This window comes from Ranitomeya imitator, chromosome 7 (genome assembly GCF_032444005.1).
Source record: "Ranitomeya imitator isolate aRanImi1 chromosome 7, aRanImi1.pri, whole genome shotgun sequence".
In the NCBI taxonomy this organism is placed as follows: domain Eukaryota; kingdom Metazoa; phylum Chordata; class Amphibia; order Anura; family Dendrobatidae; genus Ranitomeya; species Ranitomeya imitator.
In genome coordinates this window covers 212,780,037-212,806,366 of record NC_091288.1, presented here as the reverse complement: position 1 = coordinate 212,806,366, position 26,330 = coordinate 212,780,037, and the positions used below count along the sequence as shown (strand labels likewise).

The following is a 26,330-nucleotide window of genomic DNA, read 5'->3' as shown; positions in this document are numbered from 1 at the left end:
TTCCAAGCCCTGTTCCTTTTGTGTTTCTCTCAAGTAGTAGAACAGTACTCTTCCATGTTGTGTCCTCAAATGGAAATTTGTTGTACATCAGAACTATCCTGGCTTGGTCCCATAACGCAAATTAACTCATATTTCTACGAGGATCAACCAAAGACCAGTCACCCAAGATGAGGCCTAGCTTCATGGTCATCTTCTAGAAGTTACCTACCATCCACATCAATATTCACATACATGGTCAGAGTTACGTACGACACCCATGATCCGAGTTACATACAACTCAGAAAGATGATTGGGACTTGACCAGCTTAAAGCAGCCATTGTGGGGTTAACCCATCTTTATGTAACATTAAGAAGAACGTGAAGATTTACAAGGAACGATGAAGATCAGAGAGTGCAGATTACAGAACAGAAGACAAACTAAAAAGAAAACCAATTATAGCTGCAGCTGACATGCAGAATTCATCCGACTCTTCAGAGACCACACCATCAAAAGCCTGAGAGACCCGCCTCCAGTCCCAGAAAGACAGCCAGGAGATGTTATCGGACAGTCATTCCAGTTTTGCAGCAGGGCAGAAAGAAGAGCTAGGAAGAACACAATCCTTCTGTTTAACATGGGAAGCCAGCCATGGAAAGTCTTCAGCAAAAAAAAACCCTCGATAACATCTTCCCATTCTGTCCCAACAATGGTTACCAGGGACATTCATAAGAGGAACCAGGAGACAAGTGGGGCAATGAAGAGACAGAGAGAAAAGTGGTCAATGAAAGGACAAAAAGTGAAAGTTACTCTGAAGGAAGCTTTGTTATAAACATGGACAGAGAACTTCATGGTCATTCAGGCCATTGTCAAGTTCTTGTATGTCAGAGGAGGCCATAATGGCCATGGAGACACCAGCATTTGACTACAATTCTTCCACGTCCATATCAGAACCACTTGACTTTGATGAAGCTGCAACAAGAACATGCAAATTCAAACACTTGGTGCTACCTCTGGTTCAGGTCCACCCAGAAAATCCATAAAGCCTTCCGTAAATGTCTAATTTTAGGGCCCATTTATATTAAACTCTTTTATTTTCAAGGGAACCATTTACACGGTGTATTCTAAACCAAGTCCGTATTCCATAGAGAGACAGAAGTCTACTGTATAACATAGAATTTACAGTTATGAGTGGTTACCACGAGTGTACATATCCTTGGAGTAAAAAGACTCAGCCTCATACTAGTCAACAGTCCTGAATTTGCTGGAATTGACCCTAATTTTTGACATACGTAGGGCAGTAAAGTGGTGAGGTTGCCAAGAAATGTAAAGCGTCATAGTGGGAAAACAATAGAGGGATCATTTTCATTTCTATTGTTAGGGTTCTGGACTATGTGAATTGCAGCTGACATGACACCTTGAATGCTAAGCACAGTCTAGATAGGACTCATATCCAAATATATACGTCATTGTCTGGGCCTGGTTTTTTCGCTCCCAAGATGTAATTCCGATCACGTCTTCCCCTTCACTTATTAGACACAAGAACTTGGCTTTTCTAAACATCTGACCAGGATTTGGGCAGAAGAACTGACCTGAAGTTTCTGGAAAGAACTCATATCTCATACAAGAAACGTGAAGGTTTGATGTCTGAGGCTGCGCTACCGATAGATACCGTAGGAGGCATGCCCCATTCTGGTTTATGTAACATTATGCTATGGAGATCATTGTGGATTCAGTTCACCACCATCCACATCAATATCTAGAGTACTGGCAGCTGTGTATGAAAATTGATATGGAAGTTAGGTACCTTCTGGAAGGTGTCTGTGATTCTGGGCTTCATCATAGACAATTGGTCACTGAGCTGACTCTCGTAGAAATATAAGTGACTTACCATTATGTCAGGATGATTATGGTTTACTGCAAATCATGGTTTGGCAAGTCAAGGGCCACGATGTGGAAACATACTGTTCTACTGACCCCGCCGCTGTCAATCTCATCTGATACCTTCACCACTTCGAATGTCAACAGGTCAAGTCAATGGCACCAGTCCTAAATCCCTCATAATCCTGCCCCACAGTGTTAACTTTCACAAGTCAGCGACCCCCTCAGGATGAGAGCGCGGTCCCCGCCTGCAACTCCCATGAGCCTCAGCGAAAGGCACCACTCCAAACATGCCAAGCATGCCTACGCAGGAGGGTGGCTTCCAATCTTCCATTTACCTTTTTATGCTAGGATAATCTGGAACTGACAGTAGGACAATGAGCAGGATGGAGATGATTGGTGTACTGATCCAAGCCTGGGGAGATCCCTTTGAGGTCTTCTTGCGGTAACAGACCATACGGCCACTTTCTGTATAGTGGACATGGAAACTGACCAGTGAGGGCTTAAAGGTCCATGGGCCAAACCAAGATTGGTAGGAGTTATAAGGTTCTATCCTGCTTCTATCTGTCTTATGCTGCTATCATTCTATCCAGACCTATTTGTCAAAAAGGTCTGCAAGCAAGTTTCTAAAAATCTGATTAGTAATGCCTCCTCAAAGATTCAGATGAGATGCTGCTATCCTTCCACTTCCATTCAGACCTATTTGTCAAAGAAGTTCTCGAGATAAGTTTCTAAAATGTATGCTTTGCTTCTATATTTTTACTTATATCCAGACCTATTTGTCAAAGAGGTTCTCCATCTAGGTTTCTAAAAACCTGATTACTAAAGCAGCCTCAGAAACTGGGATGAGATATTGCAATCCTTCTTCTATCCTTCCACTTCCATCAACACTTATTTGTCAAAGAGGTTCTCCAAATAAGTTTCTAAAATGTATGTTTTGCTTCAATATTTTTGCTTTTATCCAGACCTTTTTGTCAAAGAGGTTTTCCATCTAGGTTTCTAAAAACCTGATTACTAAAGCAGCCTCAGAAACTGGGATGAGATATTGCAATCCTTCTTCTATCCTTCCGCTTCCATCCAGACTTATTTGTCAAAGAGGTTCTCCAAAAAGGTTTCTAAAAATCTGATTAGTAATGCCGGCTGATAGATTGGGATAAGAAGCTTCTATCCTTCTATGCCAGTCCCCCAAACGAAGCCATAAACTTGTATTACCACATATTCTAGGTGCTTCACTCTATATAAGAACCTTGCACGTCAGTGCCATTTCATATCTTCTCAGGGAGATGCTGAGATTTTGATGTGTTCTAGAAGCCTCCCAGGCTCGGCCTCAGCAGTGAAGGGGTTATAGTACAAAGTAATTATGAAGGAAGCTGAACATTCTTTTGTGCAGTTTTTTCCCTGTCCAGCATCAGATTACACCTGGATATTTACCTGTATCTCCCCCTCCCTTCCCCCAACCTCCCTCCGCTGCACTCCCTGAGCAGTCACCATCACGACAGACTGGAAACTAGGACACATGGGCGGTGGGGTCGATTTATCAATCCCTGACCCCAAGGTTTAATTATGATGCACATGTTCAATTAACACCAAAAAGTTATGGTAAAAACTCAGAGCAGAACCTTGGGGCCTCGGCCCTATCTGCAACATGACGGGAGGCATCGGGGAAGGATGGGCTGAAAATTCCATCCAAATTGGTGGAAAGGTCTCATTTCGATTGCCAGCTGTTTCTTCTGCATGGTCAAGGGCCCTTTGGGCAAGTGAAAGTGGTTGACTTTTCTGGTGTTTTTTTGGGTTGTGCTAGTCTAATGACCTTCAAGATGAAAGGTCAATTAAGTTTTTGCACTTAGTTGCCGACAGATCTACCATAGGAATAAACCCTACAGCTGCGTCCAGTATTATCAGGGTGGCTTTTCAGCCTCTGAATGTAAATAAATGATGTCTTAACTCACCGACCACCAGCAAAAATATTTGATACACAAAGTATGTTAAAAGGTTTCAGACCTTCTAAACTTTACAATGATGGAAGTTTATTGAAGGCACGACCCTTGTAATGGGATCTCATACATTATAAGTGTAATGTAGCCTCATGCCTATATATTTTTTGCAGGGATGGGGGGGTCCTCCTAATCTCCCGACACATTACAAGTCTTGTAAAGTCACTGAATTACAAAAGATTTGCAGAAGCTTCACCACACCTCGCAATTGTACGCATCGGATGACCCTAATTACCACGTAACGCACGACCTGTCTCTGGAACGGATCACGTACATGAGAGCCATGTCTAGATCATGTTCCTTCATACGTGACGTTGAAGTCTCTGAAGTTTCTCCATAATCCTATAAAGTGTTTAGCCTTTGCATTCTTATCTCCAATCTAACATATACCATGGTTTATACTGGTCACGGACTGACACATCCATAATAGTAATACATACAGGAACTTCAATCATACAACATGGGGGGGGGATGCTGTCATGTAGTCAATCTACAGGGATGCTTTAAAGTATTGTGAAAGCGGTCCTTCGCCTACATTTCTAAAAATCTGATTACTAAAACCAGCTAAGATTGGGATATGATGCTTCTATCTTTCTCTACAGACCAATTTGGAAAAGAGTTTCTCTACCTAAATTACTAAAAATCAGATTACTAAAACCGGCTAACATTTCTACGAGGGCGTCTACATTTCTGATTCTATTCTTCTCTACAGATGGACTTCGAAACAAGTTCTCCATCTAAATTTCTACAAATCTGATCACTAAAGATGAGATAGCGAAGAGATGCTTCTATCCTTCTGCTTCTATTCTTGTCTCCAGATCTATTAGTAAAAGAGGTTATCTATTAAAAATGTACAGAAATCTGATTACTAAAATCGTCTGAGAGATTGGGATGAGATGATTCTATCCTTGTCTCTAGACAGATTTCTGAAACAGGTCTTCCACATAAATTTCTAAACATTACTAGGCTCGGCTGAGACAGGGATGAGATGCTTCTATCCTTCTTCTGTCCTTGGTTTGTTTCTAGCCTTCTATCTAGACCAGTGTTTCCCAAAACTCCAGTCCTCGTGGCCCCCAACAAGTCATGTTTTCAGTATTTCCTTAGTATTACACAGGTGATGGAAGTATCTTCAAGGCTTCAGGAATTCTCTCACCGGTGCAAAAGTTTGGAAATCCTGAAAACATGACCCCTTGAGGGCCGTGTGGACTGGAGTTTCGGAATGTCGGATCTAGACCTATTTGTGAAAGAGGTTATCTATCTAATTTCCAAAAATCTGATTACTAAAGCTGGATGAGAGTGGAATGAGATGTTTCGATCCTTCTTCTGCCTATATTCAGACCTATTGTATTTGTGAAAGAGGTTTCCTACTTACATTTCTAAAAATTTGATGACTAGAATCGGCTAAGATAGGGAGAAGATGCTTCAATCCTCCTTCTACACTGTGTTCCAAATTATTATGCAAATTACATTTTTCCCATATTTTCATAAATAGTCGGTGCAAATGACAGTCAGTCTAATAAAAGTCATCACTCGTTAGCTCGAATTTTATTGAAGAAACCTCCCAATGATAACAGTATAATCTCCAAAATAAATAAAAACTCACACTGCACTGTTCCAAATTATCTGAACAAATGCGTTTTTAGGGCACGCTTAAAACTGAGGGGATTGGGGATTAATCGTATTAACCTGGGTAGTGCATTCCAAAGAATCGGCGCAGCACGTGTAAAGTCTTGGAGACGGGAGTGGGAGGTTCTGATTATTGAGGATGCTAACCTGAGGTCATTAGCGGAGCGGAGGGCACGGGTAGGGTGGTAGACTGAGACCAGAGAGGAGATGTAGGGTGGTGCTGAGCCATGGAGTGCTTTGTGGATGAGAGTAGTAGTTTTGTACTGGATTCTTGAGTGGATGGGTAACCAGTGTAATGACTGGCATAAGGTAGAGGCATGATGCGTTTTGTTCCGCAAAAAAAAAAACGCATTGTGGTAAAAAAAAAAAAGCAGCATGTTCATTAATTTTGCAGCTTATTCGTGTTTTTCCCGCGATTCTATGCATTTGGGAAAAACGCACAAAAACGCATCAAATGCGCATCAAAAATGCAAAAAAAAACCGCGAAAAAAATGCATGTGGATTTCTGGCAGAAATGTCCAGTTTTTGTCAGGAAATTTCTGTTAGAAAATCCTGACGTGTGCACATACCCTCAAGGGCCCTAGCAGCTGTTTCCCAATGATTCCGGCCCAAAACAGGACTCCTCCACCTCCTTGCTGACGTCGCAGCCTTGTTGGGACATGGTGGCCATCCACCAACCATCCACTACTCCATCCATCTGGACCATCCAGGGTTGCTCGACACTCATCAGTAAACAAGACTGTTTGACAATTAGTCTTCATGTATGTCTGGGCCCACTGGAACCGTTTCTGCTTGTGAACACTGTTTAGGGGTGGCCGAATAGTAGGTTTATGCACCACAGCAAGCCTTTGAAGGATCCGACACCTTGAGGTTCGAGGGACTCCAGAGGCACCAGCAGCTTCAAATATCTGCTGCTTTGTAATAGTATTTTGGCAGCTACTCTCTTAATCCAATGAATTTGTCTCGCAGAAACCTTCCTCATTATGCCTTTATCTGCATGAACTCTGTCTGTGCTCTGTTTCAGTCACAAATCTCTTCACAGTATGATGATCACTCTATCTATCTATATGTTTTCATACCTTGTCTATTGGACTATTCAACGCTTTTCAGCAGCAGAGAGATCCTTTTTATTTCCCATATTGCTTGAAACCTGTGGCCTGCTTAATAATGTGGAACATCATTTTTAAGTAGTTTTCCTTTAATTAGAATCAACTGGAAAACTAATTATCACATGTGTTTAAGATTGATTTCAGTGATCCATTGAGCCCTGAGACACAAAACCATCCACGAGTTTATTTGAAAAACAAAACAATTAAATCTTTATGAAACTTAAATCCACTTTGCATAATAATTTGGAACACAAGTGTATTTGTGACTTATTTTTAAGAGGTCATATATGTAAATTTCTAAAAATCTGATTAATAAAACCAGGGTGATTGGGATATGATGCTTTTAACCTTTGGCTTTTATCCTTCTCTCTAGCCCAAATTGTGAAACCCGTTATTTTAATTTCTAAAAATCGTATTACTGAAGCTGGCTGAAATTGGGAGTAGATGCTTCTATCCAGACCCACTGGTGAAAGAGGTTTTTCCACTTAACTTTCTAAAAATCTGATTACTAATATTGGCTAAGATAGGGATGAGATGCTTCCAGTCTATCTCAAGGTAGATACCACAAAACGAAAATAGGATCCTCCCCAAAAAATATGTTTATGGTCCGCCTTCATATACAGACCGCTGTCAGTACAACATCTTCCCCAACCTTCAATAGAAGGAAGCGACGCCATCTTGTGCCAGATGCATGTCGTAATCCAACCGGAGGTAGCAGATATTAGGAAACCGTCACCACACGCAGACTGTATTCCATAACCCTTTTTATGACCGTACCTAGTGATGATGACCATAAATGATTTCACTGGCTTTACTACTCTGGCGGAGAAAATTGCGCGGGAGCCCACGCCAATTTTTTCCGCCATTTAACCCTTTATTTTAAGAGCTAGAACAGCCAAATTTTGCAGATACACACTACTGACATTAGTAGTGTGGAATCTGCAAAAAAAATGGAGAGAAGACCTGGTTTACTGTATGTAACCATGTCTCAAATCATGTCGGGTTTTAGGAAGGAGAAAGAAAAAGCCGGTAATTGAATTACCGGCTTTCAAGCTGTATAGCGCTGGAAAAAATAGTAATATATATACATATATGTGTCTACTGACTATATATATATATATATATATATATATATATATATATATATATATATATATATATATATATATATATATATAGACAGTATATATATTTTTTTTTTTCTTTTTGGGACACATGGATCATTTCTATAGCGGTATGTTGGTTTTGCAAGCCTGCGAGAAAACCACGCAGTACGCATGCCATACGGATTACATACGGAGGATGCCATGCGCAAAAAACGCTGACACACCCTGCCTACGGAGGAGCTACGGACCACTATTTTCGGGACATTTCAGCGTATTACGGCCGTAATATACGGACCGTATTTTCATACGCTGAGTGTGAAGCCGGCCTTAGTCTTTGCCTGATGAAGAGACGTATGTAGTCTCGAAAGCTGCAATTTGTTACCATCTTTTCAGTTGGCCATTAAAAGGTATCAACCACTGAGGACTCTCAATTCTAAATATTTTTCTGTCAGTTCTCCGTCATTTTTAACATCTCTGCTTGCTGACGGTGCATGTGAATCCAAAGGAGTGCAAAAATTATACTCTTTACCATAAAGGACCCAGTCATTTCTTACGGAAAAAATAAGCCTTCTATAGTCTGGAGTCCATGCATCTTCCCCCAGGGGGCGTCTGATGAAGGCAATTCTAGTAATCCCCAATTCATTATCCACTTTTAAACCATCGTCACTTTTAGCTTACAAAAGTCATTACAAGTCTGAATAAAAGATTGCTCACTCATTGGGGAAGAGGAAGGGAGCGCACAATTTACAAGGCATCCCTCAGCTTCTCTGGTTAACGCCTGGAGGCCATGTTTCCTGACTGGCCCTCCGTGACCCCAGCTTATCTCCAGTGAATTGTATGGAGGCAGTCGACTCTTTGCATTTTCTACAGAACAGTGCTCACCAAGCTACGGCATGCTGAGAGTTGTAGTTTTGCAAAAAGTTGGAGAACCACAAGTTGGCAAATTAATCTTAGGGTTGCTCAAATGCCCTCTGTTTTGGGGCAAAGGTTGGACATTTTGGTTACAAGGGATTAAGTCAGGACAATCTACAAGGTCTACACGAGCATAGCACCAGGGCTCTGGGATTACCACGTAAGAAGACCACAGTACTATACATGTTTTGTGTGTGTTGACTACGTTTGATTTGAGGTCCCGGATCTTCAAGTTTCATCCTAGAAGTTTGTAGACTCATACGGAAACCATTGATGTCTATGGAAGTCTTTCTGCAAGGCGCCACATCAAACTCATAAACAGAATGATCGGAAGGTTCTTCCTAAAGTTTCTTCCAACTCTACTGATATCAAACAACGGAACCGAGATGGAGAAAAGATTCCATCCATGGCAGAGAAAACGTCTGTCTATTCTTTTAGGTTCGGTATTGTGTACTGGCAAGTATCTGATAGAAACATTCAAGGGTTGCCAGATGGACGTTGGATATTTGGACCTTGCCTACAATCCATGTGGCCTGGAGAGAAGTCAGGATGATTGTGTTGGATACGCACTAGAGGCACTGCTGAATACCCTTCCTATGCCAGGGAGTAAGACACAACACATGAGAGCAAAGTAGGCCAAGTCTGATGATTTTGGTGGTGCCGAATGGACCCTGACTCTCCCTGATATCTGAAGAGAAGAGCCATGTAGACTTTCAATGCCCGATTATTTTATTATTAAGGTACCTGAGCATCGAAATGGAGCTCATTGCAAAAAATAAAACATGCTTGACCCAACTGGGAGAAGGAAATGACTGCTGTACTCTTACGATGGCGGCTCACCTTGTGTGGTAACAGAGGATCGAGCATGCTGAAATCCAACATGTCCAAGCCTTTTTGCTCCACCATCTAGGTAAAATCAGCCCACCATTAGATCTATCGATATTTAAGACTGAAAGTGGGCACATCATAAAATAGCTCCTAATTGTGAGCCCGTAACTACATAATGAGTGAGGAAATTATAGGTTTGGGATATGGGAGCCACCTCTATCTACCTCTGCTATGGTAACGGAACAATGTTTGGTGTTAGGAGACAACAGGTTAAATTGTGTTGCTTTTGCCAACATTCCTCCTATGAACTGAGCATGACAAAGTAGGGAGGAAAAAGTCCCTTCCTCCACCCTAATCAATTCATTATTATCACAGCCATAAAACAGGTCCTAATAGGCAGAAGGCAAGTAAGATCTTGTGCTGGAGGGAACATGTGCCCAATGATTCCCCTCACTCAGCATGTCACCTCCAAGGAATGCTCACCCCCTTGTAGACAGATACACGTCCCGGAAAGAACATGAGAGTTTTCTTCATTTCCACATTTGAGGTGGATTCCTTTTAGTATTCATTTCACGGAAAAATGTTGGATTGTGGAGAAGATAAGAAGGGACAAAGATTGGGGTGCTGATTAGTGACAGGTAAAGGTAAGGGATCCAGGAGACAGCAGATACGGAGACAGTGGTAAAGGTCCAGAATCGGGATGGGTAAAGGACAGGAATCGGGATGGGTAAGGGACAGCAATCGGGATGGGTGAAGGACAGGAATCGGGATGGGTAAAGGACAGGAATCGGGATGGGTAAAGGACAGGAATCGGGATGAGTAAAGGACCAAAATCGGGATGGGTAAAGGACCGGAATCAGGATGGATAAAGGACAAGAATCGGGATGGCTAAAGGACAGGAATTGGGATGGGTAAAGGACAGGAATCGGGATAGGTAAAGGACAGGAATCGGGATAGGTAAAGGACAGGAATCTGGATGAGTAAAGGACCAGAATTGGGATGAGTGAAGGACAGGAATCGGGATAGGTAAAGGACAGGAATCGGGATAGGTATAGGACAGGAATCGGGATAGGTATAGGACAGGAATCGGGATAGGTATAGGACAAGAATCGGGATGGGTAAAGGACAGGAATCGGGATGAGTAAAGGACAGGAATCGGGATGAGTAAAGTACCAGAATTGGGATGGGTAAAGGACAGGAATCGGGATAGGTAAAGGACAGGAATCTGGATGAGTAAAGGACCAGAATTGGGATGAGTGAAGGACAGGAATCGGGATAGGTAAAGGACAGGAATCGGGATAGGTATAGGACAGGAATCGGGATAGGTAAAGCACAGGAATCGGGATGAGTAAAGGACCAAAATCGGGATGGGTAAAGGACCGGAATCAGGATGGATAAAGGACAAGAATCGGGATGGGTGAAGGACAGGAATCGGGATGGGTAAAGGACAGGAATCGGGATGGGTAAAGGACAGAAATTGGGATGGGTAAAGGACAGGAATCGGGATAGGTAAAGGACAGGAATCGGAATGAGTAAAGGACCAAAATCGGGATGGGTAAAGGACCGGAATCAGGATGGATAAAGGACAAGAATCGGGATGGGTAAAGGACAGGAATCGGGATGGTTAAAGGACAGGAATTGGGATGGGTAAAGGACAGGAATCGGGATGGGTAAAGGACAGGAATCGGGATGAGTAAAGGACCAGAATTGGGATGGGTAAAGGACCGGAATCAGGATGGGTAAAGGACAGGAATCGGGATGAGTAAAGGACAGGTAGCAGGATGAGTAAAGGACCAAAATCGGGATGGGTAAAGAACAGGTATCGGGATGGGTAAAGGACAGGAATTGGGATGGGTAAAGGACAGGAATCGGGATGGGTAAAGGACAGGAATTGGGATGGGTAAAGGACAGGAATCAGGATGGGTAAAGGACAGGAATCGGGATGAGTAAAGGACCAGAATTGGGATGGGTAAAGGACCGGAATCAGGATGGGTAAAGGACAGGAATCGGGATGAGTAAAGGACAGGTAGCAGGATGAGTAAAGGACCAGAATCAGGATGGGTAAAGGACAGGTATCGGGATGGGTAAAGGACAGGAATCGGGATGGGTAAAAGACAGGAATCAGGATGAGTAAAGGCCTGGAATCGGGATGAGTAAAGGACCAGAATTGGGATGGGTAAAGGACAGGAATCGGGATAGGTAAAGGACAGGAATCTGGATGAGTAAAGGACCAGAATTGGGATGAGTGAAGGACAGGAATCGGGACAGGTATAGGAAAGGAATCGGGATAGGTAAAGGACAGGAATCGGGATAGGTAAAGGACAGGAATCAGGAAAGGTAAAGGACAGGAATCAGGATAGGTAAAGGACAGGAATCGGGATAGGTATAGGACAGGAATCGGTATAAGTAAAGAACAAGAATCTGGATAGGTAAAGGACAGGAATCGGGATGACTAAGGGATAAGAATTGGGATGGGTAAAGGATAGAAATCAGGATAGGTAAAAGGATTCAGAGAAGGGAAAGGATTGTGGGCAGATGTAATGGTAGAGAAACAAGGGATCTTAGGCATGCTGACAGAGAAGGGCAGAGATCATGGTCAGTTAGAAAAAGGGCAGGGTCACTGGACAGATAGGCAAGAAGGATAGAGGTTGTGGGCAGGTAACACAGAAAAGCATGAATTGAGGGCAGGTAGGAGAAAAAAACAGAGATACTGCACAGAAACATAGATGAAGGAAAACTGGGTAGGTACACAGAAAAGACCTGAGATGATGGTCAGGAAGTTGGAGAAGGGCAAAGACACATGACACTGAAAAGCAGAGAATGGCAGGGATCATGGTCAGGTAGGCAGGACAGGAATACGGTAGAAGAGCAGAAATTGTGAACAATTTGGAAGAGAAAGATAGGTATACTGGTAGGTAGGCAGAGACCTAGGTAGAGAAACACAGGTAATGTACTTTATGTAGGTAGGTAGGCAGAGAAGGGCAGGTATCCAGGACAAGTAGGCAATAAAGGGCAAGGTTCCTAGGCAGGTAATCTGAAAAGACACAAAGGCAGGGATTGTGGGAAGGTAGATAGAGGGACAAGATAGTGGACAGATAAGAAGGGAAGGGCAAAGATATTAGGAGAGGAAGAGCAGAGATTGTGGGCAGGTAGTATGACAAGGGCAGGGTTACAGGAAGATAAGGAAAGGCAAGGATTGTGAGCAATTAGGCAGAGAGGGATAGAGATAGCAAATAGGCCAGGAAGGCAAGTGACAGCCCACGGGTAGGAGAAGGGTAGGAATACTGAACAGAGAAAGACAGGGATTGTGGGCAGGTAGGAAGAGAAGGGCAGGGATCAAAGACAAGTGGGCGTAGAAGGGCAGAGATCAAGGACAAGTGGGCAGAGAAGGGCAGGAATCAAGGGCAAGTGGGCGTAGAAGGGCAGAGATCAAGGACAAGTGGGCAGAGAAGGGCAGGAATCAAGGGCAAGTGGGCGGAGAAGGGCAGGAATCAAGGGCAAGTGGGCGGAGAAGGGCAGGGATCAAGGACAAGTGAATGGAGAAGGGCAGGGATCAAGGATACGTGGGCGTTGAAGGGCAGGGATCAAAGACAAGTGGGCGTAGAAGGGCAGGGATCAAGGACAAGTGGGTGGAGAAGGGCAGGGATACTGAACAGAGAAAGAAAGACAGATTGTGGGCGGTAGGAAGAGAAGGGCAGGGATCAAGGACAAGTAGGCATAGAAGGGCAGGGATGAAGGACAAGTGGGCGTAGAAGGGCAGGGATCAAGGATAAGTGGGCAGAGAAGGGCAGGGATACTGAACTGAGAGAGAGAAAGACAGGGATTGTGGGCAGGTAGGAAGAGAAGGGCAGGGATCAAGGACAAGTGGGCGTAGAAGGGCAGGGATCAAGGACAAATGGGCGGAGAAGGGCAGGAATCAAGGGAAAGCGGGCGTAGACAGTCAGGGATCAAGGACAAGTGGGTGGAAAAGGGCAGGGATACTGAACAGAGAAAGAGAAAAAGTCAGGGATTGTGGGCAGGTAGGAAGAGAAGGGCAGGGATCAAGGACAAGTGGGCAGAGAAGGGCAGGGATCAAAGACAGGTGGGCGTAGAAGGGCAGGGATCAAGGACAAGTGGGCGGAGAAGGGCAGGGATCAAGGACAAGTGGGCAGAGAAGGGCAGGGATCAAGGACAAGTGGGCAGAGAAGGGCAGGGATCAAGGACAGGTGGGCGTAGACGGGCAGGGATCAAGGACAAGTGGGCGGAGAAGGGCAGGGTTCAAGGACAAGTGGGCGGAGAAGGGCAGGGATCAAGGGCAAGTGGGTGAAGGGCAGGAATCAAGGACAAGTGGGCGGAGAAGGGCAGGGATCAAGGACAAGTGGGCGGAGAAGGGCAGGGATCAAGGACAAGTGGCAGGAGAAGGGCAGGGAACAGAGGCAGTTAGGAAGACGGAAAGGCAGAGAATAGCAAGTACTGTGGACAGGGAGCCACTGAAGGGCAGAGCTAATGAATGAACAGGCAGAGATCATTGCTGGACAAGCAGAGAAGGGCAGTGAAGAAGAGTTGCAGATGAAGGCCGGGATCTGCAGAATAATGTAGAAGTCTGCAGCCAGAGGCTTGAGTGACAGGCGCAGGGGCACAGGTTTAACCGCTCACTGCCCGCAGGGCTCCCCAAACAGATAGGATCTGTTTTATATTTCAGTCCGTCCTGTGCTCTCTCCGTTCTCAGCTCTCAAAGGTTTTGCCTGCAGCCATAAAGACGAGAGCAACTTCAACAAACTGTAAAGGAAATTGAACAATGTAAAAAATGACAATTTTAACTGTTTTTATAACTGAAGAAATTGAGACACCCAAAAAAAAACCACAAAACGATCTAGGCGATTTCCCTTTAAATAGTTTCCCTTGGAGAATGACATCATCCCGTGTAGATAATCCCAGAAGACAAATGACCCCACATTGACAAATATGACAAGACCAAGCAGGGGGAAGCTATTTTTCTGTGCGCTGTAATCCCGGGTGGAGATCTGTTTTCCTGACCGTTCCAAATATGTCTGACTAAATAGGAGGCCTGCACCTTTTCAGAACCATGGCTCAAATTACTGTTTTTTTTTTTTTCGACTAATAAATAAGAAATGGGGGCGCTGTTGCATCGGTGCCTATGGTATTTTTTTGCCATGATAATGGTGAAAAATGGTAGTGCATCTCATTAAATGAAAATTTAACTTTTTAAGTAGGATTTTACAAGTGACATCCCGCGAAAATCTAAACTCTTCTTGATGAAATGCAACAAAATACAATAAATTATGTTGACCTAGAGTTCTGGTAAGAAACGCAACATCCCCTTTAAGTAACCTTTTTGGTCTTAGAATATTCTTACACATTCCGTTCATTCTGTGTCGGCCATATTTCCAGTCTGGGATGTTTTGAACCAATCAGTCAGCGAGGAATATGAGTAAAAGGTGGAGGATTGGAGTTCAGCAAACAGCGGGGACAGGGAGAGAAAGGAAAGGGATATTTGATGTATTAAAAGTGCTGCGGGGCCTTGTGTCCCTCGCTACATCAAACACAAGCCACGTATTGTCCGGCCAGGATGAAAAGGCTGCCACGGACCGCGCCCCTGGCGAGATCGCCACCTTTCATCTTTGCCCTCTGTTATAATGAAAGTCCCTACGGGAAGAAAGTGTCAGATCGTTATCCTCCCGTATAGGAGGACTCGGCAACGCTGGGGCAAAAAGGGCCCGAGATTATCACCCGCAAGGGTCGAGTGGGCGAAAAGAAAAAGAGCCACCAAAAGAATTCGAAAAAAAGAATTTGATTTTAGGGGCCCCGCTCCCAGTCTGTGGTGACACCGTTACACTCTTTTTCGGTTTCTTTCTTCTGACCATCGCACCGATTCCCCCTTGTGGGGTCCACGGAGGCTCTTGACATAGCGGGGCCCTATTTGAAGTTGTGCTTTTGGGCCCCAAAATTGTAGTCACCTGGGATAATGACTCACCGGCACCAATAGCGGCCTGGCGGAGCCCACCTGGGACCCCCCTCCAGTTATGCTCCTAGTGGGGCCCCATAGTGAATTATGAGCGGTCCGACCATTGGGGGCATCTACCGCACCGAGATGACGAGATCGCGGCTCCTCCTGACACCGGTCGGCACTGCTGCATCCTGCGGGGCCCCCACTGTTATGGGGCTGTCAAAACATTTCAGGAGCGCTTGTAGTAAAAATGGAAGATAAATGCCCTGGAGTAAGAGAGATTGATGAGCGTGTTTACTGCAGGGGCGAACGTGTGCGTGGCGCGATGACAGAGGGGCGGTATTATCACTACATCTGGTCTAGAGCACCCCCAATAATAATATAATACGGGTATAGTATAAGGGAAATGAATATGGCACTAATACATGGCAGTATTATACGGCACTAATACATGGCAGTATTATACGGCACTAATACATGGCAGTATTATACGGCACTAATACATGGCAGTATTATACGGCACTAATACATGGCAGCATTATACGGCACTAATACATGGCAGTATTATATGGCACTAATACATGGCAGTATTATACGGCACTAATATATGGCAGTATTATACGGCACTAATACATGGCAGTATTATACGGCACTAATACATGGCAGGATTATACGGCACTAATACATGGCAGGATTATACGGCACTAATACATGGCAGCATTATACGGCACTAATACATGGCAGTATTATATGGCACTAATACATGGCAGTATTATACGGCACTAATATATGGCAGTATTATACGGCACTAATACATGGCAGCATTATACGGCACTAATACATGGCAGTATTATATGGCACTAATACATTGCAGCATTATACGGCACTAATACATGGCAGTATTATATGGCACTAATACATGGCAGTATTATACGGCACTAATACATGGCAGTATTATACGGCACTAATACATGGCAGTATTATACGGCACTAATACATATATAGCAAAGTATAGTGTTATTATTTGAGTACTGTATGGCAGTATTATTTGGGCACTGTATAGAACTAGTATTTGTGCACATAGCTAATAATATTAGATTATATGGTGGCTGGTAATGTTGTATAGAAATATATGGCACAATTTATTTGAATCTGTATAGTGCAGGTATTATAACACTGTATGGCGGTATTATTGTGGACAGTATAGACTTGTATCTGTGGTGTCTTGGGGTCCCATGTTGCAGAAGTGTTCATTCCTAGGATGCTGTATGTCCTGTTTTGGAGCCCTTCCTCAGACAACCATTCCTAAACTACAAGGACCCTCATCCTGTATTCTTCAGTGTCTGATGTTCCCCAGAGTACCAGACACAAAGAGGATGATCCCCATATGGCCAGGAAACAAGTGTGTCACCGTGTCACCGCTTGGTTGACGACTACCAGAATGGACAGGGGGTTTGGCGGCTTTCATGTTTTGTGTTTACAAATGGCGTCTGAAGTGGAGAAACCTTCAAGCAGATGCTGCCATTTGCCACTAAATTGTTCCAACTCTTGAGCTTATCAAAAAGACAGCGCTGCGGGGGAAGGGAGGGTGTACAAACTTATACAAACAGAAGTATAGACAAACGAGTCAGACACTGAAATCCCTTCATTTCTGTACACACGGGGTGTTAGGACACAGCACATACATGTGGTTTGGGGGTCATTTATGCTAAACAGCCCCCTGAAGGGTGGGGGAGGTCACTTTCATTTTTTGGGGATGATTTTCAGAAGAGCCCCCCTAACAAGACGGAAACGCGACAACGTAATAATTCCAATGTGAACATCGTATGATATGGCTGTAACATTGCGTGACGGCCTAGCAGTAATGGCACAACGCCATACCCGTCCGTGAGGTGGCGCCAGATCATCAAACTGCCGCATCTGTGGGGGCACTGGCCATGGTATTATTATGTGGGGCCAAGCCAGGTATTATTATATAGCTGGGGTGGTCCCCAACCAGGGGCTCGCGGGCTTGTGATGTGTGGCTTGTGGCTCTCAGCTAAGACGAATGCCATTCTCAATTTATTGACTTCCACGGGCGGGGGGGCATTATTACTTTATAAAGGGGTACTCAGGACAATATTACTTGATAAGGGGCGCTCCGAACATTATTATTTAAGGGGACACTAGGGGCATTAGTACTTTTTTCAGGAGACACTCGGGCAATTGATAAGGTTGCACTTGCAGAATTATTACTTTATAAAGGGGCACTAAAGGGCATTACTACTTGATAGGAGCAGCTGGGGCATTATTACTTGTTAAGGGGGCACCTGGGGCATTATTACTTCTTAATTGGCACCTGGGGCACTATTACTTGTTAAGGGGGCACCTGAGGCATTAGTACTTGTTAAAGGGGCACCTGGGGAATGAGTACTTGTTAAGTGGGCTACTCGGGCATTATTACTTGTTAAGGGGCACCTGGGGCATTATTACATGTTAAGGGAACACCTGGGGCATTATTACTTGTTAAGGGGCACCTGGGGCATTATTACTTGTTAATTGGCACCTGGGGCATTATTACTTGTTAATTGGCACCTGGGACATTAGTACTTGTTAAGGGGCACCTGAGGCATTATTACATGTTAATTGGCACCTGGGGCATTATTACTTCTTAATTGGCACCTGGGCATTAGTACTTGTTAAGGAGCACCTGGGGCATTATTACATGTTAATTGGCACCTGGGGCATTATTACTTGTAAGGGAGCACCTGGGGCATTAGTACTTGTTAAGGGGCACCTGGGGCATTATTACATGTTAATTGGCACCTGGGGCATTATTACTTGTTAATTGGCACCTGGGGCATTAGTACTTGTTAATTGGCACCTGGGGCATTATTACACGTTGAGGGGCACCTGGGGCATTATTACATGTTAAGGGAGCACCGGGGGCATTATTACATGTTAAGGGGCACCTGGGGCATTATTACATGTTAAAGGGCACCTGGGGCATTATTGCTTGTTAAGGGGCACCTGGGGCATTATTACTTGTTAAGGGGCACCTGGGGCATTAGTACTTATTAATTGGCACCTGGGGCATTAGTACTTATTAAGGGGGCACCTGAGGCATTATTAGTTGCTAAGGGAAGACCTGTGGCATTATTACATGTTAGGGGGCAACTGGGGCATTAGTACTTGTTAAGTGGACTACTCGGGCATTATTACTTCTTAATGGGGCACTGAAGGGAGATTTTTAATACATAAATGGGCAGTCGGGAAATTGTAACCTTTAAAGGGGCACACAGGAGACTTTGAAGATTTCTTCTCATACAATGTGTCTCTTAATTATTTCTCAAGTAAAGAAAAGCTGGTGACCCCAACAATACAGGAATTAGGAATGGTAATCCTCCCAAAAACTGCCCCAATAATTTTGATGCAAATAATGCTTAGAATTGCCCCCCAAAGGGGTAGCACATGACACGGGGATAATGCTTGGGAGGAACTAATAAGATGGCGGCATTTATTGACTCCTATGTGGTAAATCAGCCTGCTTATATGCTGAGACGCATCCAACATGGGGGCAGATTTATCAGTGAAAGGCTTTGTTGCTCATAGCAACCAATCACAGCACAGCTTTCATGTCTAAAACTACTCTGGAAGACTGAAAGCTGCACTCTGATAGGTTGCCATGGGTAACTAAACAGAGAAGCTGGTTTGAGGCCTAGTAACAAACATGTCTCCCGGTAGTGATCGCTACCTTCTTGTGTGGTGACATTTCCTCCTTACGTGACCGACTGTTTATGCAAATTCCATCTATTTCTTTCTTTTAATTGGTTGTACGCAGATAATGAGCGCGGGATTACGGCTGCAGATGATTATAGGGGATGATGGAGTCACTGGCCGCATTTTCATTGATGAGGAGACTTCATATATAAAAAAATATTGTAAAAAAAAAAAAAAAAAAATCAGCGGCTGCATTATAGCCATGTTAGCCCCCCACCTCCCCAATACTGGTGCTTGCTGTCAGTGAATGGAGCCCTCCGCCTCCCTGTAGTGCAGCAGACCACGTCATACATGAGGTGATAGTCATTATCAATGATGGCAAGAACAATCACTCTCATCATTTCATGTTTCCTGATAGCAAACCCCATCTATGGTAGAGAAGAATGGTGCGGCCGACGAGGGGTTAATAGGAGGGGACACAGGCCAATGTTGATTAAAGGGCTTTTATGTGGGGCCCCACAGATCCCCAGGGGCCAGAAAAGTCTCTGAGTGGAAAACTATTTTAACCCTTTAAGAAAAACACAAGTCGTAATTCATCTTCTGCAAATGATCATTCGGGAAATTCTGATATACATCTATCTGTAGGACTACAAGTCTCATCATGTCCCGTCACCTGGATAGGGTGAGACAAACTGTAAGCGATATTCCTGGTACTAGAGATCCTGAAAGCGGCATTAAGACAATGAGGAGAAATCCAGACCGTCATGACAGCGCCTAGTAGTAATATATATATATGTGTATACGGCGTAGTGGAGCTGCGAGTCAGATGTAGCAGAGCAAAAAAATTGTCAGGCGGCGAAAAGATCCGTTTGTCACATGTGGCAAAGCTATACGTTAGGTGTAGATACACAGCTCAGCAGATAGTATCACACAGGATAGGATTAGATACACGCTCTGCAGTCAGTATCACACAGGATAGGATTAGATACACGCTCTGCAGTCAGTATCACACAGGATAGGATTAGATACACAGCTCAGCAGTCAGTATCACATATGATAGGATTAGATACACGGCTCAGCAGATAGTATCACGCAGGATAGGATTAGATACACGGCTCAGCAGACAGTATCACACCGGGTAGGATTAGATACACAGCTCAGCAGACAGTATCACACAGGAGAGGATTAGATACACAGCTCAGCAGACAGTATCACATAGGATAGGATTAGATACACAGCTCAGCAGTCAGTATCACATAGGATAGGATTAGATACAGTGACTGATTAGCCAGTATTACACATGCTAGGGTTAGATACACGGCTCAGCAGTCAGTATCATACAGGATAGGAATAGATACACGGCTCAGCAGTCAGTATCACACAGGATAGGATTAGATACACGGCTCAGCAGTCAGTATCATACAGGATAGGATAAGATACATGGCTCAGCAGTCAGTATCATACAGGATAGGATTAGATACATGGCTCAGCAGTCAGTATCATACAGGATAGGATTAGATACACGGCTCAGCAGACAGTATCACACAGGATAGGATTAGATACACAGCTCAGCAGTCGGTATCATACAGGATAGGAATAGATACGTGGCTCAGCAGTCAGTATCATACAGGATAGGATTAGATACATGGCTCAGCAGTCAGTATCACACAGGAGAGGATTAGATACACAGCTCAGCAGACAGTATCACACAGGAGAGGATTAGATACACAGCTCAGCAGACAGTATCACATAGGATAGGATTAGATACACAGCTCAGCAGTCAGTATCACATAGGATAGGATTAGATACAGTGACTGATTAGCCAGTATTACACATGCTAGGGTTAGATACACGGCTCAGCAGTCAGTATCATATATTATCAGGATTGGATACATGGTTCAGCACTCAGCAGTCAGTATCATACAGAATAGGAATAGATACATGGCTCAGCAGACAGTATCACACAGGGTAGGATTAGATACACAGCTCAGCAGTCAGTATCACACAGGATAGGATTAGATACACGGCTCAGCAGTCAGTATCATACAGGATAGGATAAGATACATGGCTCAGCAGTCAGTATCATACAGGATAGGATTAGATACATGGCTCAGCAGTCAGTATCATACAGGATAGGATTAGATACACGGCTCAGCAGACAGTATCACACAGGATAGGATTAGATACACAGCTCAGCAGTCGGTATCATACAGGATAGGAATAGATACGTGGCTCAGCAGTCAGTATCATACAGGATAGGATTAGATACATGGCTCAGCAGTCAGTATCACACAGGAGAGGATTAGATACACAGCTCAGCAGACAGTATCACACAGGAGAGGATTAGATACACAGCTCAGCAGACAGTATCACATAGGATAGGATTAGATACACAGCTCAGCAGTCAGTATCACATAGGATAGGATTAGATACAGTGACTGATTAGCCAGTATTACACATGCTAGGGTTAGATACACGGCTCAGCAGTCAGTATCATATATTATCAGGATTGGATACATGGTTCAGCACTCAGCAGTCAGTATCATACAGAATAGGAATAGATACATGGCTCAGCAGACAGTATCACACAGGGTAGGATTAGATACACAGCTCAGCAGTCAGTATCACAGAGGATAGGATTAGATACACGGCTCAGCAGTCAGTATCACACAGATAGGATTAGATACAGTGACTGATTAGCCAGTATCACACATGCTAGGGTTAGATATACGGCTCAGCAGTCAGTATCATATATGATCAGGATTAGATACACGGCTCAGCAGTCAGTATCACACAGGAGAGGATTAGATACACGGCTTAGCAGTCAGTATCATACAGGATAGGAATAGATACGTGGCTCAGCAGACAGTATCACACAGGATAGGATTAGATACAGTGACTGATTAGCCAGTATCACACATGCTAGGGTTAGATACACGGCTCAGCAGTCAGTATCATATATGACCAGGATTAGATACACAGCTCAGCAGTCAGTATCACACAGGATAGGATTAGATACAGTGAGTGATTAGCCAGTATCATATATAACCAGGATTAGATACACAGCTCAGCAGACAGTATCACACAGGATAGGATTAGCTACATGGCTCAGCAGTCAGTATCATACAGGATAGGAATAGATACACGGCTCAGCAGTCAGTATCACACAGGATAGGATTAGATACATGGCTCAGCAGTCAGTATCACACAGGATAGGATTAGATACACGGCTCAGCAGTCAGTATCACACAGGAGAGGATTAGATACACGGCTCAGCAGTCAGTATCATACAGGATAGGAATAGATACGTGGCTCAGCAGTCAGTATCATACAGGATAGGAATAGATACACAGCTCAGCAGACAGTATCACACAGGATAGGATTAGCTACATGGCTCAGCAGTCAGTATCATACAGGATAGGATTAGATACACAGCTCAGCAGACAGTATCACATAGGATAGGATTAGATACACGGCTCAGCAGTCAGTATCATACAGGATAGGAATAGATACGTGGCTCAGCAGTCAGTATCACACAGAATATGATTAGATACACAGCTCAGCAGACAGTATCACACAGGATAGGATTAGATACACAGCTCAGCAGACAGTATCACACAGGATAGGATTAGCTACATGGCTCAGCAGTCAGTATCATACAGGATAGGAATAGATACACGGCTCAGCAGTCAGTATCACACAGGATAGGATTAGATACACAGCTCAGCAGTCAGTATCATACAGGATAGGATTAGATACATGGCTCAGCAGTCAGTATCATACAGGATAGGATTAGATACACGGCTCAGCAGACAGTATCACACAGGATAGGATTAGATACACAGCTCAGCAGTCAGTATCATACAGGATAGGAATAGATACACGGCTCAGCAGTCAGTATCACACAGGAGAGGATTAGATACACAGCTCAGCAGACATTATCACACAGGAGAGGATTAGATACACAGCTCAGCAGACAGTATCACACAGGAGAGGATTAGATACACAGCTCAGCAGTCAGTATCACACAGGAGAGGATTAGATACACAGCTCAGCAGTCAGTATCATACAGGATAGGAATAGATACGTGGCTCAGCAGTCAGTATCACACAGGATAGGATTAGATACACGGCTCAGCAGACAGTATCACACAGGATAGGATTAGATACACAGCTCAGCAGACAGTATCACACAGGATGGGATTAGATACACAGCTCAGCAGACAGTATCACACAGGATAGGATTAGATACACAGCTCAGCACACAGTATCACACAGGATGGGATTAGATACACAGCTCAGCAGACAGTATCACACAGGATAGGATTAGATACACAGCTCAGCAGACAGTATCACACAGGATAGGATTAGATACACAGCTCAGCAGACAGTATCACACAGGATAGGATTAGATACACGGCTCAGCAGACAGTATCACACAGGATAGGATTAGACACACGGCTCAGCAGTCAGTATCACACAGGATAGGATTAGATACACGGCTCAGCAGACAGTATCACACAGGATAGGATTAGATACACAGCTCAGCAGACAGTATCACACAGGAGAGGATTAGATACACAGCTCAGCAGACAGTATCACACAGGATAGGATTAGATACACGGCTCAGCAGTCAGTATCATACAGGATAGGATTAGATACACGGCTCAGCAGACAGTATCACACAGGATAGGATTAGATACACGGCTCAGCAGACAGTATCACACAGGATAGGATTAGATACACGGCTCAGCAGTCAGTATCACACAGGATAGGATTAGATACATGGCTCAGCAGACAGTATCACACAGGAGAGGATTAGATACACGGCTCAGCAGTCATTATCACACAGGATAGGATTAGATACACAGCTCAGCAGACAGTATCACACAGGAGAGGATTAGATACACGGCTCAGCAGTCAGTATCACACAGGATAGGATCAGATACACAGCTCAGCAGTCAGTATCACACAGGATAGGATTAGATACACAGCTCAGCAGACAGTATCACACAGGAGAGGATTAGATACACGGCTCAGCAGTCAATATCACACAGGATAGGATTAGATACACAGCTCAGCAGTCAGTATCACACAGGAGAGGATTAGATACACTGCTCAGCAGTCAGTATCACACAGGATAGGATTAGATACACAGCTCAGCAGACAGTATCACACAGGAGAGGATTAGATACACGGCTCAGCAGTCAGTATCACACAGGATAGGATTAGATACACAGCTCAGCAGACAGTATCACACAGGAGAGGATTAGATACACAGCTCAGCAGACAGTATCACACAGGATAGGATTAGATACACGGCTCAGCAGACAGTATCACACAGGAGAGGATTAGATACACAGCTCAGCAGACAGTATCACACAGGATAGGATTAGATACATGGGCCATCAGGGCTACAAGTTTATCAGACAGAACTTAGATGCAGCAGAGTGGCGCAGATTCTACGTTTGTCATTTTCTGGCGCTCGGTCTGACATAGGACTGCCGTCCCCTTCTACACTTTACCACCGTATTACTAACAGTTGTTATTTCTATATCGCCGACATATTCCGCAGCACTTCGGATTTGTCACTCAGCTCTGCTACATCCGCATTTCCATTGAATCCTTACCTTCAAAGTCAGAGAGGATCCCCTCCAAGTGGTCGTTGACCGATAAGTGAGCCATCCTCGCCCCCCTCCGGATCGCTGCGGCTAAGAATAAGCCCCCTGTACAGCGAGACTCAAATGACAGGGCCAAAGGAGGCGAGGGGGTCCCACATGTGAGGCGACCCCTGTATCAGAGGATTGTGCTGCTGAGGAGCCGTCAGGGGAGGCAGCAGAGCAGGCAGGGGAGGCAGCAGTGGAGGCAGCAGAGCCAGCAGTGGAGGCAGCAGAGCCGGCAGCAGAGCCAGCAGTGGAGGCAGCAGAGCCGGCAGCAGAGCCAGCAGTAGAGGCAGCAGAGCTGGCAGGGGAGGCAGCAGAGCCGTCAGTGGAGGCAGCAGAGCCGGCAGGGGAGGCAGCAGAGCCGGCAGTGGAGGCAGCAGTGGAGGCAGCAGTCCCCTCCTCCAGATGATGAGGGGCAGTGACACCCCCACATACCTTGCAGGATTCCCCATCCTCTGCACATCTGGGAGCTGGGAGGGGGCAGCAGTGGAGGAGGGGGTGCAGCCAAATCCTGGGCTTCTCCTGTTTAACTCTTCTCCTGCTGAGGAATAGAAATGCTATAAAAAAAGTTACTGTTGCGCAATGTTTAATCCCAAAGTTCTGCAACTTTCTCATAGACTTTAGGAATTAATTCTTCCCCATGTTCACGATCTCTGTGTGTTTCAGGTTTTCAGCCTCTGGATGTAATTTGTCAGGTTTCCATTCACCAAAAGCAAGCAGATCTCATACTTGTCACAACTGTATCTGGATACATGTCCTGCACTGATACATTGTAACAAACTATCAGCACGGGAGAGAGATTTGTGCTGCTGATGTTTTCAGCTCACAGAGGATTGTCTACACTGGATACAACTGTAACAAACCCTCAGCTGTGAGAAGATGTAAACAGCCCATGTGTCTTTGTATTCCCATCTCCAAGATCCTATTAAAATGATAATATTATCAAATACCTCCAATTAGAAATGTTGTATAGTTCTTCTGATTTGCTACGCTGCTTACCCCATGTCCAGTGCATTGCAGTGGCTTAGGTTTCCATGGTGCCGTGGTGGAGGGCACCCACTCGGGCCATGGTGTAGGGCACTTGCTCGAGTCGTGGTGGAGGGCATCCGCTCAGGCCGTGGTGGAGGACACCCGCTTAGGCCGTGGTGGAGGGCACCCGCTTAGGCCATGGTGGAGGGCACCCGCTTAGGCCATGGTGGAGGGCACCCGCTCGGGCCGTGGTGGAGGACACCCGCTCGGGCCGTGGTGGAGGACACCCCCTTAGGCCGTGGTGGAGGGCACCCGCTCGGGCCGTGGTGGCGGGCACCCGCTCAGGCCTTGGTGGAGGGCACCCGCTCGGGCCGTGGTGGAGGGCACCCGCTCGGGCCATGGTGGAGGACACCCGCTCGGACCGTGGTGGAGGGCACCCGCTTAGGCCGTGGTGGAGGGCACCCGCTCGGGCCGTGGTGGAGGGCACCCGCTCGGGCCATGGTGGAGGACACCCGCTCGGACCGTGGTGGAGGGCACCCGCTTAGGCCGTGGTGGAGGGCACCCGCTCGGGCCGTGGTGGAGGACACCCGCTCGGGCCGTGGTGGAGGACACCCGCTTAGGCC

General features: G+C 45.1%; 1 protein-coding gene across 1 annotated transcript in view; it reads right to left on the bottom strand.

Moving 5' to 3' along the window:
* The window catches only part of SEPTIN12 (septin 12), a 121,118-nt gene extending 96,210 nt beyond the window's left edge, over positions 1 to 24,908 (bottom strand). The window contains exon 1 of the mRNA XM_069734757.1: positions 24,706 to 24,908. Coding sequence (XP_069590858.1) covers positions 24,706 to 24,760 — 55 coding nt within the window. The 5' untranslated portion in view covers positions 24,761 to 24,908. The remainder of the gene's footprint in view (positions 1 to 24,705) is intronic.
* Between the last annotated feature and the right edge of the window lie 1,422 nt (positions 24,909 to 26,330).